Here is a 20,591-nt window from a genome sequence, read left to right as displayed (position 1 = left end):
CACATCCAAAGAAGATTGACCAGCCACTTCACTTGATAATCGGCTCCATTGTTAAGGGGTTCTTACCCTATATAAGTACTACTGGAACTACTTGTTTAGAAAGTTACTATCATATATAACTTTTTCCCTATGGATGATTTCTGAAGGGAGAGTGAAACCATTTTGGTATTATCACCAACTTGGAACGCCATGTTCTAGATGGTAGTGTCTGTAATTTTGCTTCAGGATTCACTGCTGAGCAGCCACATGGCTCTTCAACCAAATGTTGCTTTCCCCTGCAGTGCTTCTTCGGTGAGTGAACAGATGCTCTAGGAATTTTGCTGCTTGGAGAGTCAACATCACCATGGGATATCTGCCACAGAGGCCTTCTCATTGGTGAGGATCCCAGACTGCAGTAGCTAGAGAAAGTCTGTTATTTGGAAGCAGGAAGGCTTTTAACAATAGGATTGTGGCTGGCAGTTTCAGTCTCATCATCTTTATTTTTAAAGGAAAAGAAAATACTCCTAGCCATTTTTTTCTTTGTGAAAAACATTGAAAACATTGGCTGCCAATTTGATTTCAAGAGTCTGTAGCAGATTAAACCAAACTCTCGGGCTTATATTGTTACAAAAAATGTTTTTTTTATCTTAGCTGTGTTTTTTAAAGCCCCGTGATTGAAGTAGTTTCTTTTAGTGTTCAACCAAATTGTACGCTTTCTGGATTGTTAACTTGAAGGCATTAGCATATCCTTTTGAGCTTATAGAGTTGGAATGTACACTCCGAGGAAGTTACATCTATGACCAGCAGATCACATAAGGAGGATCAGATCAAATACAATCCGCAGGAGAAAAACATGGTAATACACTCTTTAATCTGCCAAGAAAACCAAATGGGTATTTATAACAGTGTTGTATGGTCCTGGTCAGAGGGAATCCAGCACTAAGGGCAAGCAAAAGTAGCACTGCTGATATGAAGCTACTGATATTCCCAGAGGCAAAAGGAAAAGTTGAAGCTGTAAAGATATGTACACCATTGGAAGTGGAGTGTCAGCATTGCAAGTCAAGACAAACTTGCCATTGGACAAGACTTCCCAATGTCCACTTGGACATTCTGAGTTTCAATTAAATGAAATTTACTGGAATGGATCTTCTACTGTGGACAAGGAAAACATTACAAAATGGAGTAGCCATCATTATTAACAAAAGGATATTAAAGTTAGTACTGGAATATAATTTCCAAAATGATACAATGATCTCAGTTTTGACTCTAAGGCAAATAAAACAATGTTAAAGTGTTCCAAATTTACAATCCAACCACAGATGCAGAGAAAGCAGAAATTCTGCTGTGATTGGCTACATTTTAGTCTTCAGAACACAGTGTAAAATATAAATTTATTTATAACTTCCAATAGAAGAAAATATATGTAGCTCCATATCCTTTCCAGCTACCAAAAGCTAGATAAGCAGGGTTAATACTAGATAAACAATCAAGCAGAAAACATTACCATAATCAGGGAACTATGAAGGAGGAAACTAGACCTCTATCAACATTTGTAGGGCAAGCTACTAAATATAAATAAGGAGTTAACCTCTCACTAGCACTGAATATGTTACCTAGTTGGGTAATGAAACATAAGCAAAAACCCACCAAGCTTGGAGAATACCAAGGACTTATAACTGCTTTTACGAAGATTGGAAGGCACTTTTTTATTATTCTTATTTTCTTGTTCTTTTCTATTGCTTTTTCTTTACAGTGGTACCTCCGTACTCACTGTTAATTGGTTCCAGGAGGCACAATGAGTAGTAAAAGTGATGAGTACCAAATAAATCATTCATATGACTTACCATGTGACCCTTTGTTTCAGCTGGGAAGGACTTCCTTTCTATCCCTTTTCCTACGTTGGTAACCTTCCCAGCATGGCTGCTTTCCTCTGATTACCTTCTGAGGCCATCCACTGCTTCCATTTGAGGTGGCTTTCCCAGCATGACCGGCTTCCTGTCCATTTTCCTCTTAATAATGCAGCCCATCATCTACCAAACAAACAATGAGTACCCGGATAACATTCCACATCAAAATGTGTTGAATACCAAATTCAATGAGTTTTGAAGCAGTGAAGTACCAAGGTACCACTGTGTGTCTTTTTCACTTTTCAATTACACTATTATTATTTCTTGTGTCTTTAACTTAAAATTTGTACTGTTTTACTCTCTGAAAAAAACTTTTTAAATAAAAAGTGTGTGTGTGTGTAAAGAAAATTTATAGAAATTTAAAAAATCTCTTTATGCAAACATGGGTACAATAAAGAATAAAAGAATAGATTGGATAATGAATAGATTATGCAGATATGCAGAAAACATGTCCCCCCAAAAAAATCAAAATAAATAAGTGTAAACTGTAATACCATACAGAAACTAAATGGTCTCTAGAATATATTGCTGACAATTTCATCAGGAGCTGATGAAATCCCAGCTGAGCTGTTTAATATTTTGGAAGATAATCTAGTTAAAGTGCCAAATGTGATTTGTAAACAGGTATGAAAGACATAGCAGTGGCCAATGCGTTGTAAAAAAAATTCTTTTCTTTTTTACAAAAAGTCTCTCCCCAGGAACACTCAAATTCTCAAACCATGGCTCTTCTTTCTCATACTATTTTGAATAAAGGTGAAAGTGCTTGTGATCATATTACAGCATCTAATAGACAATAAAATAGTCAAGGGAGATCCAGAGGAACATCTGTTTTGGCTTTATTAATTTTACTATGGGTTTGACAATGTAGACACCAATAATAGCTCTTAAAATTATGTTTACACCAGGCTTTTTATCTGCTAGTTGAAGAATTTATATGATGACCAGGAAAGTAACAGAGAACACTTTGTGGAGAAACCAATGATTCACAATTGGCATAGGAACATGCCAGGATTGTATAGTGTTACTTTGTTTAATTAACATGCAGAATATATCATGAGGAATTATGGGCTCAATGAAATACAAATAGGAATTAAAATTATAAGGAGAAGCATGAACAACCTTATGGTAGTTGATGGTAACACTTTGCTGCCCTTGAAGAAAGAAAGACTTAAAGAATTCCTTGCTAAAGATAAAAGGAATCAGTGCAAAAGTCTACTGCTCAGATTTTAAAAACCAATATACTAAGATTCACACAACAAAATTAGATGGAGAAGAACATGAAATAAGAATGGGCTGTATTTTATTAGACACAAAGATTCACAGATGGCAGTAATAAACATGAAATAAAATGGCATCTATTACATAGGAAAAAGACTGTGATATGACTAAACAAAATATTAAAGTTCAGAGATGTCATCCAAACAACAAAAGTACATGAAGTATTGTCAATGCCATGGTTTCACCAGCTATAACATGATTATGAAGATTGTACCATCAAAAAGGCTGAACAAAGAAAAGTGTCTTTGAGATGTGGTGTTGAAACTATGTAAAAGTATGAAAAGCAATCGAATTCTAGATGAAATAAAGCAGTTTACAAATTCTAGATGAAATAAAGCCAGTTTTCACCAAACATGTGGCCATTTTGGCCTGCAGAGTGCTTCTGGGGGACAAAAATGTGATGTACGGGGGGGGGGGGGGCTTGGGAGCCCCCAAACACTCTTATTCGATCTATAAGACGCACCTAAATTTTCAGCCACTTGGAGGGGTGCGTCTTATACTCCGAAAAATATGGAGCTTAATTTTACTGTGCAACTTTAATGTTTTATTTCAATCTTAATTTATTTTTTTATTTATTTCTTACTTTTAGGACTTAATTTCTAGAAACCTCTCAGAATATTGTTGGTTTCTGGTGATTAAACAATAAATAGAAACAAACAAATGTATAAATAAAATAGAAGTTAAGTGTTTTGGACAGATAAGAAGGTCCTAAGGCTTAGGGCCCCCCAATAAAAATCCCACAAAGAAGAATATAATCCTGGCAAAATAATGTCTGTTGGATCACAAAATGTCAGAATTGATGAGCAACCAAGCTAGAATGGGTAGTGGAGTGAATCCTCCCTCTCATTTTCTGATGATTGTTTTTATCCAAAGCTTAATTTTTTTTAAAAAATGAAGAAGTAGTCTGGAGGAATAGAAAATGAAAGTGCTCTCAGGTAATTTTTAAATTATTATTATTTATTAGATTTGTGTGCCGCCCCTCTTCGCGGACTCGGGGCGGCTCACAGCAGTGATAAAAACAGTATACAATGGCAAATCTAATACTAAGTCTAAAATAACAATTTTACATTAAAAACCTAAAAAAAACCCTTATATAAAAACATGCACACAAACATTCCATACATAAAACTACATGGGCAAGGGGAGATGTCTCAGTTCCCCCATGCCTGACGGCAGAGGTGGGTTTTAAGAAGTTTACGAAAGGCAAGGAAGGTGGGGGCAGTCCTAATCTCCGGGGGGAGCTGGTTCCAGAGGGTTGGGGCCGCCACAGAGAAGGCTCTTCCCCTGAGTCCCGCCAGCCGACATTGTTTAGTCGACGGGACCCGGAGAAGGCCAACTCTGTGGGACCTAACTGGCCGCTGGGATTCATGCGGCAGAAGGCGGTCTCGCAGATATTCTTGTCTGGTGCCATGAAGGGTTTTATAGGTCATAACCAACACTTTGAATTGTGACCGGAAACTGATCGGCAACCAATGCAGACTGCAGAGTGTTGGTGTAACATGGGCATACCTAGGGAAGCCCATGATTGCTCTCGCAGCTGCATTCTGCACGATCTGAAGTTTCCGAACACTCTTCAAAGCAGCCCCATGTAGAGTGCGTTACGGTAGTCGAGCCTCGAGGTGATGAGGGCATGAGTGACTGTGAGCAGTGACTCCCGATCCAAGTAGGGCCGCAACTGGTGCACGCCCCCCTTGCCACAGCTGAAAGATGTTTCTCTAATGTGAGCTGTGGATCGAGGAGGACGCCCAAGTTGCAGACCCTCTCTGAGGGGGTCAATAATTCCCCCCCAGGGTAATGGATGGACAGATGGAATTGTCCTTGGGAGGCAAAACCCACAGCCACTTCTTCTTATCAGGGTTGAGTTTGAGTCTGTTGACACCCATCCAGACCCCAACAGCCTCCAGACACCAGCACATCACTTCCACTGCTTCGTTAACGATCTCTCATTCAAATAGTGACATGGAGAAACAAGCTTTCTACTAAAATCCATAGATGTATCTGGGCAACTACTAAAAGGGAGCAAAGTGTTAAAAGTGTTTTCCTGCACCTGTTTGTTTCCAACTAGGTGTGAACCACACACATTTGTGGCCCATATGGGATAGCCCTATTAGAACTGAATCAGAAGGAAAATATGGTTACAATTAGTAGATAACTCCTAGAAGTGCAGCAATTCAGAGACTATTGCAATTGGCACATTTGGATATTTTTGAATGAGAGCGACATAATGGGTTTCCATGTTCCTTAGCAATAATTTTGATTGACCACATATTGTGAGCTGCCCCGAGTCCACAGAGAGGGGTGGCATACAAATCAAATAGATAGATAGATAGATAGATAGATAGATAGATAGATAGATAGATAGATAGATAGATAGATAGATAGATAGATAGATAGATAGATGGATAGATGGATAGCCATGGGATACCAGCATATTCACTATGTTACCACGGTTGGAGAATTACTGTGGGTAATTGGTCATGTAGTTTGTATTAACTCAGATCAGCTAACAAATATAGAGAGAGATAACTTAACAACAAGAATCTATCATATTTTTCGGACTATAAGATGCACCAAGATTTCAAAGACGTAAGTAACAAAAAAATGTCAGGTGCACTCTGCAGGCCTCCAAAACCCTCTGCACAACCCATTTTTCTGAAAAACGGACCAATTTTCGCAGAAATGGGATATGGGGGTGGGGCTTCAGAAAGCCAAAAGGCTGTGTTCGATGTATAAATGCACCAACATTTCTCCTGTGCAGTGCTTGGAGAGTCCAAGCATGGGAGATTAATGTCTGTCATTGCTAAAGGACTGAGTGGCTATGCATCTTCTGCTCCACTGGCTCCGATCTGGTTTAGTTCTTTTAATGCAGGCATGAATACGTTTTCCAATCATTACAATATTAGTCCAGATCAGTCAAAACCCAACCCTGGACCCTAAAAGTCAGGGCGGGTTTTGGATTCTCCGTGGCGCACATAGAAGAATGCTCAGGTAAGCCAATGTTCCTTCCTCCCTCTTTTAGGAGGAGGAAAATATGCATCTTATACTCTGAAAAATATAGTATATCTATCTAACCAAAGAAAGTTTTAGAATCATTTTTAACAAGGTTGTTAGCAGTTGGCCTGGACAGGCCCAAAGAGAGTAATCTGGTTGTTCCATCTTTTTCCCTTTTAGATAAATAATAGAGATGGGAAGTCAATTCTGGAGCTTTAATGGGAAAAATTGCTGAATGGGGGTGATATATGCAACAATTTGTTTGTTTGTTTGTTTTTTGTTTGTTTGATTGATTGATTGATTTTTATGCCACCCTTCTCCTTAGACTCAAGGCGGCTTACAATATGTTAGCAATAGCACTTTTAAACAGAGCCAGCATATTCCCCCCACAATTTGGGTCCTCATTTTACCCACCTCGAAAGGATGGAAGGCTAAGTCAACCTTTCTAAGTAACTAGGATCACATATAGAGAAGATCAGCTAAAACAACACCAAAATAGCAGCCCCAATAAGAATTGAGTGAAGGAAATAAAAATTAACTAAGATAATGAAGGTTTTAGAGATTATTTGTAATCATCAGACTTCTAATTTTCACTCCATAAAGTCAGACTTTGGAAAGATGAGGCAGGGCAATTTTAATACGTTGTAACTAAGATTAATGTAATAATCCCTCTGTACGTTTCAATCTTTTCCATTCTGAGGCCAAATGATAGACATTTCTTGAAGTTACACCATTGTTAATTGTTTATTAATGCAATAGGCAATAAGCCTGAAACATTAGTTCTTTATACTTGGGATAAAAATACATTCTTTTAAATAAACTCTTAGGTCTCAGAAACAAGAAAAGCTGCAACAAAGCAGCCACCATCTCCTGCAATAATTTAACATTCAGTGTTAGCTTTGTTGAATTGTTACAGCTGTTGTAAATTGAGTGAGAGCTTGAAAAACTGCACTCTATAGTGGTGTGACCTATATGTTACAAATATGCCAGCTGCTTTTTCTCAACAGATACAGAGAGTTTTCTGTAAGAAAATGTGCCAGAAAAAATCAGTACCCCAAATATTCTGCATGGGTTATTCTAAAGAAGTTATTGCACATAAATGGCCCTCTATTACTAAATTTCCCAGTGATGCCAAAAGCACAAGAGAAAGAAAGGGGATAATTCCATTTTTCAAAAACAAATGTTTTATATTTAAATACAAAATAAAGAAGAAAAGTTGGATATTTCTATCACATTACTTGTTCCTGTAACAATAGTTTGAGAAAATGTCATTTGTTGTTAGTAACTGAATCCTGTAATCTGATTCAGACGTTTATATTCTAGAATAGACTATACTAGAAGCTCAGAATAGCAGTTTAATAGCTTAAAGTTCATTGTTTCGTTCTTTTCAAAATGAAAATCTGAAGCTCTTTTCTGCCTTGTGTCTAAGAACCTTTCAGCAACTAAAATGCCATTTGTCAAATTCATTTTTTCACTTATGACCAGAAACACCTAATTTGCTTCCAATTTTATCATCTCTTACTCTGTGCTTGATATTCTGTCAAGGTTAAAAATTGAACATTTGTTCTACCAGCTTCAAGTGCTGCCTTCACTGGAGTAAGGTGTTTTTCATATCATAATAGCAGAGGCTCTGATTACAGCTCAGTTTTAATTGTTCAAGCAAGCTTGTCCTGATCACAGTCCAGAATAAGTCTACAAACACCTCTAGGTTACAAAATCAAGGGGCATCAGATAGAGGTAATGAGAGAAAATGGTTTCAGTTAAGAAGTTAATTGCGTATCTGTCTGGAAAAATGGTTTGTCTTGACAATACTTAAATGAACGTCTCTCAAAGATCTATAGAATCCAATGATGTCATTTTCCAGTAGCGAGGGCTGGTCATCCTTAGGAACTCCCCGGTCCTAAGGAATGGTGAGACACAAAGAATTATCTTTGTAATTGCTCCTGAGTGCCTTTCTGATACTGTGGGAAATGATCTCCTTCCTCAGAAAGCCCTGAGCAGTGAAGGACATCACACTAGAGAACCATGGTGATGGACTCAATGAGAAACAAATGACAGCCCTGTGTTGCTTTAGAAACCTTTGATGATTTAGGAAGAAGCATTTATGATACTTTAAATTTACACAGTTAAAAGGGTATATAGTACGCGCTGTATAATTTTTTTAAAAAATCAGTAAAGGATTTAAGTATAAAACTGGTAATTAATGATGCCGTTGATATGTTTACAGTACATGTTAGAACTTATTTCTGTATATAAATGAATCATTGAAAAATCACCTCTCTCTCTCCCTCAATTGTTTGTATTCATGCACAGAATGAGACATAAGGTTACTTTTTGTCAATTTCCACTTTCAGGCATGTCTGACTTTGTGACTCTGCCTGAATCATCTTTCACCCATAATTTTGTTCTGCAGAGTCTAGAGTTTCCATTTCTAAAGCTTTATTGTTCTCTTAGTTACTGATATACATTTTCACATCCTGCTGACAGTAGTTATGGCAAAGAGTTAAGCACACCAGTTTTCTGAGGCTCCCTTTCTGAGTTTTCCCCCCATTATACTCCACTCTCAAATTTATGAACCACATTTAGCATTCAGAAGACAGCAGCTAAAGAAACCAAAATAATAAAAAAATATTTCCATGCTATTAGTACCATCTCCTGCTTTTCTTTCAGCAGTTTTGCAAATGCCCAAGCTCTAAATTTGTCTTCTCATATGTTCTCCCAAGCACAGCCTTCTTATTTTACATAGCCACTACTACATCTGAAGCTTTCTGCCCAAATCTCATTGCCCATGGATAAAAGAGAGTATCTGTAGCTCAGGATTGAATTTGGGATCCTCACGCCTCTGTGAGCTTGGTGGCTCTTTTGTAGACATTTCATTGCCACATTTGACAGCATCATCAGGCCTAGAACCAATGATGTCACCTCACTTGATAATGAAATATCTGAAAAAAACCCACCAAGTTCAGAAAGCAGTAAGGATCCCACATTGGCCATGTTTTAGTGGTAGCACTAAATTCTTTCCCTGTACCTTGAATGCAGTTATTTTGGGTAGCACTCAACGTTGACTTGCAAGGTATTCCCTGAATGACCCCTCCCAAAAAAAATTCCACTGTATTAATCAGCAGGCAGTGATTGGAATCCCACTGTTGTCTCGCAAGACGTTAATGGGGCCGAGTCAAGCCCCTAAGGTATTCTTCTTCTATAAATGTCTGAGGTGACTCAGTGCCTCCTGGTATCTTATAATAGGTCTGAGGCAGTGAGGCTTAAACTACAAAAGAGCTGAGATAGTCAGTCTATTAGTTGCAACTGTTTTTTGCAAAAGAGACTACAGCTGCAATGTTAGCGGGGGAAAGGGGTGGGGTTTTCTAGAAATTCTGAGAGTCTGAGCTTCAGGCAATCTCAGGTGATTCGGGGATCATTGGGCAAAAGCAGCAGCCATGACCAAAGACAGAAATCACATTCAGATTGATCAAAGTCTTCAGTGGAGCAAATGGAAAGGAAACTAAGCATATTTTGTTCAGTGGAGCAAATGGAACAAAATATGCTTAGTTCCTTTCAGAATTCCGTGCCCAGACTAGATTGCAGGATCGGTTTAAGGCAGGGGTCGGCAACCTTAAACACTCAAAGAGCAACTTGGACCCATTTCCCACTGAAAAAAAAAACCACAGGGAATCACAAAACCTGAGTGGGCATGGCCAACTTGTCTCTCACTCCCACCAAGTCACACGACCCCCTGAGCCACGCCTAGCAAAGCCACAAAACTGTTCTTTATGTCTCTCCCTATCTTCCCTTTTTTCCCCTCCATCTCTCCCTCCCTCTGTATCTCTCTCTCTCCCTCTCTTCTCTCTCTCACCCCCTCTCTATGTATCATTCTATATGTCTATGTCTCTCTCCCCCCTACCCCTGTGTGTGTCCCCTCCCTTCAGGTGACCGTCCCTCTTGTGACACCCTGGTCGGCTGTGGCTGAACCAGGAGAGTGCACATGCATGGGGAGACCCTCCTCAAATGAGCACCAAAGCCTAGGAAAGTGGTACACGAGGCGGGCAACAGCTCATTTAAGCAGAGTCTCTTCACATGTACACACACACACAGCTTAGCCACAGCTGACCAGGGCATTATGAGAGAAGGAGGAGGAGGAGGGCCACCAGAGAGTGCAGGAGTGAAGTGGCCCTGTACCTGCTTTCACTGCACATAAGGCAGCCTTCACTTCCTGCTGCTTCGGGCTGGAGTTTGTGCCCTCTGCATTCAGCCAAAGAGCTGCCGGGGGTGAGGGATAGCAAGGTAAGGGCTGGAGCATTAATGCAGGAGAAGAACCACATCCTGTTGCATCCTGTTAAGACCCTCCTTAAGTGAGCAGCTACCCATCCCATGCATGTCTTTCCTGAGCTTTGGCACTTATTTGAGGAGGTCTCCCCTCATGCGTGCGCTAGCCAGAGGGTCACAAGAGGAGGAGGGGAGAAGAGACATTTGCATATAAGGCAGTTTTTGCTTCCTGCCACTTTGGGATGGAGGCCGTTTCCGCTTTACGTTTGGTTTGTGTGAGATGTATGATTGTTTTTTATATTAAGGGTTTTAAATTGTTTTAACCATTAGATTTGTACTGTTTTGTTGTTGTGAGCTGCTCTGAGTCTCTGGAGAGGGGCGGCACACAAATCTAATAAATGATAATAATAAAAAAGAAATAATAGGGGCAAGAGGCAGGGTCAATCCGTTAAGGGGCAGAGGACCTAAACAGCCGCATGCGGCTCCAGAGCAGTGGGTTGCCTACCCCTGGTCCAGTAGTGGGTTCCTACTAGGATGGTAAAGGATGCTACGGAGTCTACGGAGAGGGGCGGCATACAAATCTAATAAATAAATAAATAAATGCCACACCGATAGTAAAAGTTGTGTGCGTAGTTTCGGGTGTCTTTTATGTGGACGTGTGCATCCCAGCATGTTTTTGCTTCTGCAGATGCTCAGAAACCAAAATCTTGCAAGGGGACAAACACGCACGGGAGATTTCGGTCATTTTTTTTTTTGCTTATGTGCATGCGCATGCAGAGAAATCTCCGAAATCTCGCATGTGCACATGTCCCCTTGCAAGATTTTGCTTCCTGCACATGCGCAGAAGGAAAAACACACTGGGACGCATGTGTGTGCACTCAAGACACCTAAAGCTGCGCACACAATGCACCGATAGCAGCAGCAGGAGCAATCCACCCTGCCCTGATCTAATGTTTAAGTACCCTAAACTAAGATCCATATCAGATGTTTGGATCCATTAGAATAGTGGCTTTCTCAAGCTTGTATTCATTTCTCAGGTCTTTAGGGAACAGGAGCAGCCAGTGACGTATATTATATGCTGATGCTGAGTAATAATCTAAAAAGCATCAGCATTATAAAAGAAAAAGCAAATGCCAAAATGAATATTTCAGCAGGTTCTCAAATACTTCAGAAGACAATGACATCTAATAGTACAACAGACTTAAGCACTTTTTCTCTTGTGTTGACTATTTCCCTGAAAAAATAAGCATTAAATCATATCTAGTAGTATTTTTACTTTATTTTTTCTTTAGCAATTTTCTCACTCACTGGAAGTCTTCTTTATTAATCACATTTTTAATTTGTCCATGCTTGATGTTATTCAACTTTAAAAAGCCCAGATACTTGTTTGCTTCATCCTAATGTTTTGGCTATTCGGCAATACAGTTCCATTACTGTTCATGATTTAACTCACTTTATTGCTTTTGTAGCACATTTCTTTAGGCCAAATTCCATTGCTATGTCTGCTAAAAATTCTTACAGTCTTTGTCAATTACTAAATTTCGATTGCTAATTTTCCATGAAGCTTCAGATCACCCGCATAAAGCAAATATGAGATGTTATTAGCATTTTTGCTGTCTGATAGCCAAGATTTGTTTTCTTTGAAATTACTGTAAATAGGATCATGCCAATGGCAAACAATAAGAGTGATAATGAATCACCCTGGAAGATGCCTCTTCAAATGTTGACAAGTCCAAATATTCATTTCCAACTATCAATTCTGTCTTCCACTGCTTCATTATTTTTCTATGAACGTTGTAATGTTTTTATTGACACCAGTTGTTTCCAAACATTGAACGATCCAACTGCATGATAATGAATCAACCTCCTGTATAAAATCAGTTCAAACCATAATGTACATTGGTTCTTTAGCTTTTGCAGTTCTATAGAACCATTTTATCAATCAGCAGTTGATCTTTCATACCTCTGGTTTTGCTTTTATGTCCTTTCTATTCTACTAGAAGGATGTTGTTTTCTTCTAAACAATCTTGGATGTTGTCAGATATTAACCAGCTCAAGCTCAACCCTGACAAGACTGAGTGGCTGTGCGTTTTGCCTCCAAAATACCATGTCATCTGTCCATCTATCTCTCTGTATGGGGGAGAGAGATTTTGATCCCTTCAGAGAAAGTCTGTAACTTGAGAGTCCTCCTAGATCCACAGCTAAGGTCAGAGCAACATATCTCAGCTGTGGCTAGGTGTGCGTTTGCAAAGGTTCACCTGGTACATCAGTTGCGTCCCTCTTTGGATAGGGAGTCTCTCTTCACAGTCACTCATGCCTTCATCACCTTGAAGCTTGATTACTGCAATGTGCTCTACTTGGGGTGATCCTTGAAGAAAGTTCGGAGACTGAAACTTGTCCAGCAGGCAGCTGCATGAGCCATGATGGGGGTTCCTAGATACAGTGGTATCTCTACTTAAGAACTTTTCTAGATAAAACCCGGGTGTTTAAGATTTTTTGCCTCTTCTTAAGAACCATTTTCTACTTAAGAACCTGAGCCCAGAAAAAATTTCCAGGAAATTAGAGACCGGCACGAAGGCCTGGCCAGTTTCCTGCCATTCTCCCTTTAATCCCGGCCATCTCAGGCTTTTCTGGGCTGCCAGAGGAGCCTTTTGGTGGTGCTTAAGGAGGCTTTGGCAGTCCAGAGCAAACAAAGCATTTTTCTTTCTCTGGGCACTTGGAGAGGGAATAAACCTCTGCCAGAGCCCAGAGAAAAGAAACGCTCCCTTTGCTCTGGACAGTGGCTGTCCTCCTCCTCTTCTTCTTCCTCCTCCTCCCACCCAAATTCTGAGCTTTTATTTCTTTCCTAATGGGTTTGCACACATTATTTGCTTTTACATTGATTCCTATGGGAAAAATTGCTTCTACTTACAAATTTTTCTACTTAAGAACTCGGTCACGGAACGAATTAAGTTCTTAAGTAGAGGTACCACTGTACTTCCATATCAGTCCAACACTCCGTGAGCTGCACTGGCTTCTGATTGGTCTTTGAACACAATTCAAGGTGTTCATTATTACCTATAAAGCCCTACATAGCTTAGGACCAGATTATTTACGGGACCGTCTTCTGCCTCACATGTCCCAGCGACCGATTGGGTCGCACAGAGTTGGCCTCCTCTGGGTCCCATGGGCCAAACGATGCTGGCTGGTGGGACTCCGCGGGAAAGCTTTCTCTGTTGCGGTCCTGGTCCTCTAGAACCTACTCTCCCCATAGATGTGCACTGCCCCCACTCTCCTCGCTTTCAGAATAGCACTTAAAACACATCTACAGTATATCAGCAGGCCTGGGGTTGTTAAGCGATGGTCCTTTTCCTTAGCCACCAGTATGTATGAGTGATGACTGTGTGTTGTTTTATTGGATTTAGCTTTTTATTCTGTTATTATGTATTTTCAAATTTTTACTGTTTTATTGTTGTAAGCTGCCGTGAGTCCATGAGGAGAAGGGTGGAATAATAATAATAATAATAATAATAATAATAATAATAATAATAATAATAATAATAATAATGCCTGTGTGTAATTTAAACATAGGCAAGCATTTATTGGCCTATATTTTCCTGGTGTTTTTCCTTTCACTACGTCTTTTTGAATCAGATACAGTTTTCTAGTTACTAATGCTGATGTCTAATGGTTGATGTCTCCTTTATATAGGATTTCATTACCCTGTTTAGCTATTAGTATTAGATGAACCAAAAACAATATGATTGATCATTTACTGTTATTATTTTCTTGAGAATATTCTAGGGATTAATCAAGCCCATCCAAATCCAAATTTATGTGCCCACAGCTTGATAGATATTATTGCCCACTTTCAACTGGTGCACTAGTTAGTTAGGACATTTTCAAGAAGGAGACACTGGTAACTGTCAGACTCTAGATTGGATTACTGCAAGGTGTTGTTCTTGGATCTGCCCTCGAAGTCTTTGGAAATTACAGATGATATAGAAAATAGTAGATTGCTGAGAGCAGAGGGGATGGCTCAGCAATGTTGTGCTTATATGTAGGCACTGCAGTGGCTTCCAGTGAGCTTTTGAATACAGTATAAGAATCTGGCATTAGCCTGTTTAGCCTACAGGGTATGGAAAATAGGATATCTACTGGGCTATCTCTTCCAAGTTGACTATGGGCAGATTATCACTAGTACAGAAAGTGAAGGTGGCTGTAAACAGTTTCTCATTACTATTCTGACCAAATGGAATAACTGGGAGGGGTGTCAAATGGCCCCCATTTTTGTAATTTTACAGAAAGCTGTTAAGATGTGCCTTTCTATCAAGCCTTGTGAAATAGACGTCTGTGTTTTGCATGCCGCTAGTATAGTAGTATGTGCTTTCAATTTGATTGATTTGGTTTTATTTTTAATTTTTAATGTAGTTACATGGTTTTTATTATCTTTTATATTACGTGTTATGAATATCACAGCATTTTATAATTTAGTTATTCACTAGTACTGAGAATATATAGTCAACTTTTAAGTCAACAAACTTTGTTTCTATTAAAGAGCATTATACTGGAAGCTGAAACTACACCATTCTTACTCAACTATATTCAAAAGCCAGAACTGTGCATACTGAATATACTTGTTCTTGTTTTCTCTTTGCCTTCATATACTCAGTATATTGGTGGCACCAATATGATGTCTATGTGAGTGGATGGATACTGATTCTGCCCTATATCTGACTGAGGTTTAATTGACCAGTCTGTTCCCCCTGTCTTTGATGACCTTGCAAGACAAGGTGAAAAGAAACAGCCAAGGAAACAGTCCAATAAAAAGTGTTTTGCAGCAGAAGGTAGGGAGAGCAAGTGACTCAGAAGGATCCTTCCATAGTTTCTATCCCTATAGAGGCAACAGGGAAGATGAGGAGAAATGTACTTTCAGGAGCCCTTTCAGGAGCCCTTTCAGGAGCTGTTTGATCTTGGCTGTTTTCTTGCATATGTTTCATTACCCGAACACTAATGTGTTACCTAGTTTGGGTAATGAAACATATGTACAAGAAAACTATCAAATTCAGAGGGTACCAAAGATCCCCTCATTTCAACCCTGAGCTGCAAATATTCTCCTTTGATGTACTTTCAGACATGCACGATTCTATTAATATAACCTTATAATAAGGTAGAGTTAGCTCATCGGCTAGGTTTCCTGTCTAGTTCTACCTTGCAAGGATGACAAATACCAAGTATTAAGTGTGGTTCACAGATGTAGAGGGTGTCAAGGTGAACCAAATTTACATCCTCCCCCATTCAGACAGTTCCTAAATTAAATAGTGATTACAAGTCGCACTGACAGATTTCAGTAGCAATTCTTATCATATTGTATTATGCCAAGTTTTCAAGTTGGCATAAATCTTTGCACTTCTTTTGTAACCTGTGATTGCTTTTTCTAAGACAAGCATTCATTCTTCCTGTGCATCTAAAATCTGTTTTCTTTTTCCATAATTCTACCTTAGAATGGCTATCTGATCAAACACAAAGTTTTAAATATATGTATATATAGTCAGATGGGAGAATAGGTTGCAATTGGTATGAATTTTTTTTCCTTACAAATATGAGAAAATGGTGGGTTTTTTAATATTGCCTTATACATTTCTTTTTTATCATTATTATTACTGATGACTTCATTTTGTTTGAATTCAATGCTTCGGTTCCTTTGGGGTAAACTAATAGATTATGTATGCGATATTTGCCTGGTCCTGATTGAATTCATCTGGCGACTCTGAATGTAGTTCATATATTCATGTAATTGTCAGGAGGCAAGCTGAAATTCTGAACTGCTAAAGGATTGGATATCACAATCATTTTACATTGCCTGGGACTTTAAGTTAGCTTTTTTTTTCATTACAGAGTTTATCTTTCTATCCCCAGTTAGGCTTAAGTCCTTTTAATTATATTGTTGTCAACCCTGATTGAGCAAAATTCTTCAAAATCTGTGGTCTGGTTTTTATTTGTGTTTTGGGTAGGCACAATGAAAGCATAGTGCAAAGAATTGTCTTAATACACTAATCTAGCTATCCTTTACTATGTCCCGTTCAGAAATTAGATCTTAGTGTAGAACCTGATAGTTTTGCCCTGCAATTACCGGTACGTTGAGGTTGGTTTGCCAAAAGGCCATACAATCCGATGGCAACAGAGTCCATTTTATATGCACCTCGGTCTGTAAGACTGTTGACCCTGACATCTCAAAATTGTTCTGCAAAGCGGTTCTCAAGGAGTTCTGATGCACCTGAGAAATTGCCAGCATGGGCAACTTATTATTCTATTAACCATGATGTCTGAAAATGAAGACACTGATTCATAATAACAGAAACTGTCGTTTTTTTAAAAAAAAATGTGTGAACTGTGAAATCATGATCAGATGTGCTTACTTCAAGGGTTGCAAAGTTTCCAGGCAGGAAGAATGTCCATGTAAGGAAATGTATGACTCTAGTAAAGGTTATTAAACATGACTGTGGTGTACATTTGAAAGGCGTCACATCCAAATATATTACTCAGGATGTGCAAATCCATTTTACTGCCTGCTCTGCATGGTAGATTTCCATTTTGGCAGATTTATGTCAGGATCTTTAATAAAATATCCAGATATAATCCAGTTGAGTAATTTGGGGTAGGGGTTGTTTATTTTGCAAAATGTCACTTGATTATTCCACGAATCATGAAGAAGAAGAAGCCATTTTCAAACCAAACTGCTAGGAGACTTTTGTACCGTAAAAAGCACAAAAAAAGACATAAACTCTATATTTACCACACACAAAATAAAGGCCAGATTTTGTTTTGTTTTGTTCTGTTTCTTTTACTCCTTGAGGAAGGATGAAAGCTTGTTTCTCCATCTCACTCCCATTGATCAGTTGAGAGTGAAAAACTGAAATTGCTCCCGTCAGGGTCCATAGCAAAATGCTTTCACATCCCCATGCATCACAGTTAGATGAATACAGGAAATGTGGAGGCTGGATGGTATCCTCTCTATTGTGCTGTGAAATAAGTCATTATTTTATTAAAAATCATTAACATCTGCTATGCACATGGGGACACTTTGTTACATTTCATGTAACAAGGCCTCTTTCAGTTTTCATAAAAATTATTGTTTCTTCCTCCTCATATAATTTCTACATTTAGGCAGATGTAGAAAAGGAATATGGTATCCAAAAATATTACTGTGAGTTCAGTTTAACAGCAATAGCACTCAAACTTTTATGCCACTGGATAGTGTTTTATTAAGTGGTTTACAATGGCAGCATATTGCCCCCAACAATCTGGATTCTCATTTTATTAAACTTGGAAGGATGGGAGCTGAATCAACCTTGAGCTGGTCAAGATCGAACTCCTGGCATTGGGCACAGTCAGCCTGCAATACTGCATTCTAACCACTGAGCCACCATGGCTCAGTTTACATATAAATTCCCAGAAAAACAGGAAATGTGAATCTTGGTCAGCTAACTTTTTTTTTGTCCTTTTGTTTGTGTAGCTCAAGATCAATATTAATTTGGAGATGATACCAATCATGCCATGCCATAGCCCTTTCAACAATCTTCTGCAAATAGTGGCAATATTTGTTAGGTGACAGATAATGGAGGGAAGAGAAGTCAGATGAGCAAACACAATAGCCTGACAAGGGCTTGTAGGAAACGACGTGAGGTTACATCTAGTAATCAGATTACCAAACCTCTTGACACAGTGGATAAACTTAGACTTAGAATGTACACTAATCGGCATACATTAAAATTAAATTTCATTGCATACAGCTCTCAAAAGGGTCACCACCTCCAATATACACTACATAAACATGACAAAATAAATAAATAAATACAAAACTATGCATATATCCACAAACATTATATAACATGCAGAAACAAGACAGTCTAGTTCAGATGTATACATGAACATGGCAAGGCAAATGAATCACGTAAGTTTACCAGACGGATGGGATAGGGAACAAAGCTCTTACAGAATCTGGTAGTCCTGCTAGAAATACTTTGAAATCTCCTCCCAGAAGGTAGCAACAGAAACAGACCATGAAGTGGGTGTGTGGGGTCTCTAACAATGCTTTGAGGTGTAAGCAATATCCTGAATGCTAGGAAGTGAATTTCCTATAATCTTCTCGACTGTGCTTACCACCCTCTGAATGGACTTTCTTTGTGAGGCACTTACTCTCTCTGATAATTGTTCTTAACATATGTCAAGAATGTGCAGCTGAAGAGGAGAAAGAACTCAGAATAAATAGGACTCTGGTACGATTGTACCGTTTTCCAGATATCCTGAATGGTGATGAGAGATTATTTTCTCTAACAATTTAGTGATCTTCATTTAACAAAGACAATTGGCAATTGGGTCACTAAGCAAAATGATTTCTAAGTGACACCATGTGCTTACAATCTTACTTCAGCTTTCCTTTGCTTTGCAGACCTATTGTCAATGTGAGGATTGTTTGTAAAGTTACTTTGTTATCACTGTCATAATAAATGAGGCCATCACTGGGCAAGGACTACCTATATAATGAAGCCTACAAAGAACTCTAATTAACATTTGAGCTATTGTATGTGCTATATGTGATTGATTATCTTCAAATGGAAGTAAAATTGTAAAACAAAAAACCCAAATAAACTCAGCTAGCCCAGTATGCTTTACGTGTTTATTTACCTATGAAGAAGTGAAGCTAAGTGAAAAATTACATTTGTTGAATGAATTCACACATGAACGAGCAGAAAGTTAAGTACACTGAAATATTATTGGTATATTCCTTCTTTTTTCCAGTGATCATCCGTCTATTGGAACTGCTGATCGCATCCAGAAGTTACGGATAGAGTATCATCAGGCAAGGAGAGAAGGGGTACCTGTATATGATGAAGAGGAAGGTAGAAGAAGATCGTCTGATTATGATCAGCATTGGGTAGGTGCTCAAAATCTATTCAAAACAATTTAATCTGTTATGTCTGTTATGCAAATAATGGAGAAATATTTATAGACTTTGAAAACTATAAACATGGTTACAGATCAATCTTTATTCTGTTCATAGACCAGCTTTTTAAAAATTATCAATCCAAGTCTTAATGACTAAACATTATATTAATACATTGTTTTAATCATATTCAACTAGATTAAAGGCCACACACCAGATTTAAATGAAAAGTGAATAACTTTACCAAGCACCTCCTGTGGGCTTATGTGAGGGTTTATTTTCTTCCTTTTTCCTTGTGTTTGCTTTTTTATTACATGCAGTCATGAAAACAAATAATTTGATTTATTTCTCTTTTTTTCTGGAACTTTGATCAATGCTGTCCCCTCTCTACTCTGTCTTGTGATTCTGGGAAATTCTCAGAAGCTTTCAGAATCAAAATAGTCATTATGCTAAATAAGTAATAGCAGAGTCTCCCTTGGCTTCTGAAGGCACCAGGTAGCTAGCATTTCTGTGTAAATCTCTCCCTTGTTCTTCTTCCTCTGCCAGCATGCATTAAATTCTTCCAAGAGCCTGGAAATCATCTTCTCATCATGGGATCTTGGAGTAGTGATTACTGACATTGTTAATATCAATTTAATCAAAATTTTACATTCACTTAACATTGAAAATTTTAAACACCGTTTCTTTATATCAGCTCCTTGTGTTCTACAGATTATCTCACAAATATATTGCTCAAGTTGAAGTGGATTTAGGATTAAGATGGTGCCAACCAGAGGTGGGTTCCTCCCGGTTCGAACCAGTTTGCCCGAACTGGTAGCGACCCCCACTGGTGACATCTCGATGATGTCACCAAACTGATTTGGTTGGTGCTGGTCTGTGGGCTCTGCCAACTTTTTTTTAAAAAAAAGCTATTTTTCCCCCTGAGCCTGCACAGAAGGCAGGTTTCCAGCACTGTGCATGCGGTTGCCATCTTGTTTTAGATTTTTTTTTTGGGGGGGGGGGAGAGCGAAGCACACCCACATGGTACGAGAGGCAGCAAATCGGCAGCGAGGTAAGTGGAACCCATCCCTGGTGCCAGCTATTCATAAAGTAGTAATTTTGATATAAAGCTAGAGACTGTGGAAACCAAGGTTATGCAGGGGTTCTTAACCCTGTATAATTTTTTTTGTCCACACTTTGTTCATTTTTAGTTCCATTGAAACAAAAACAGCATAACAACTTTGCTGGTCACACAGCTGATTAGGCAA

General features: G+C 38.7%; 1 protein-coding gene across 4 annotated transcripts in view; it reads left to right on the top strand.

Moving 5' to 3' along the window:
* PARD3B (par-3 family cell polarity regulator beta) overlaps positions 1-20,591 on the top strand; it is a 697,616-nt gene that overhangs the window by 573,080 nt on the left and 103,945 nt on the right. For all 4 annotated transcript variants that reach the window (XM_070732030.1, XM_070732029.1, XM_070732032.1 and 1 more), the window contains one exon: positions 19,200-19,335. In XM_070732030.1, coding sequence (XP_070588131.1) covers positions 19,200-19,335 — 136 coding nt within the window. The remainder of the gene's footprint in view (positions 1-19,199; positions 19,336-20,591) is intronic.

Source organism: Erythrolamprus reginae, chromosome 1 (assembly GCF_031021105.1).
Source record: "Erythrolamprus reginae isolate rEryReg1 chromosome 1, rEryReg1.hap1, whole genome shotgun sequence".
Classification (NCBI taxonomy): Eukaryota; Metazoa; Chordata; class Lepidosauria; order Squamata; family Dipsadidae; genus Erythrolamprus; species Erythrolamprus reginae.
This window is presented reverse-complemented; position numbering and strand designations above follow the sequence as displayed.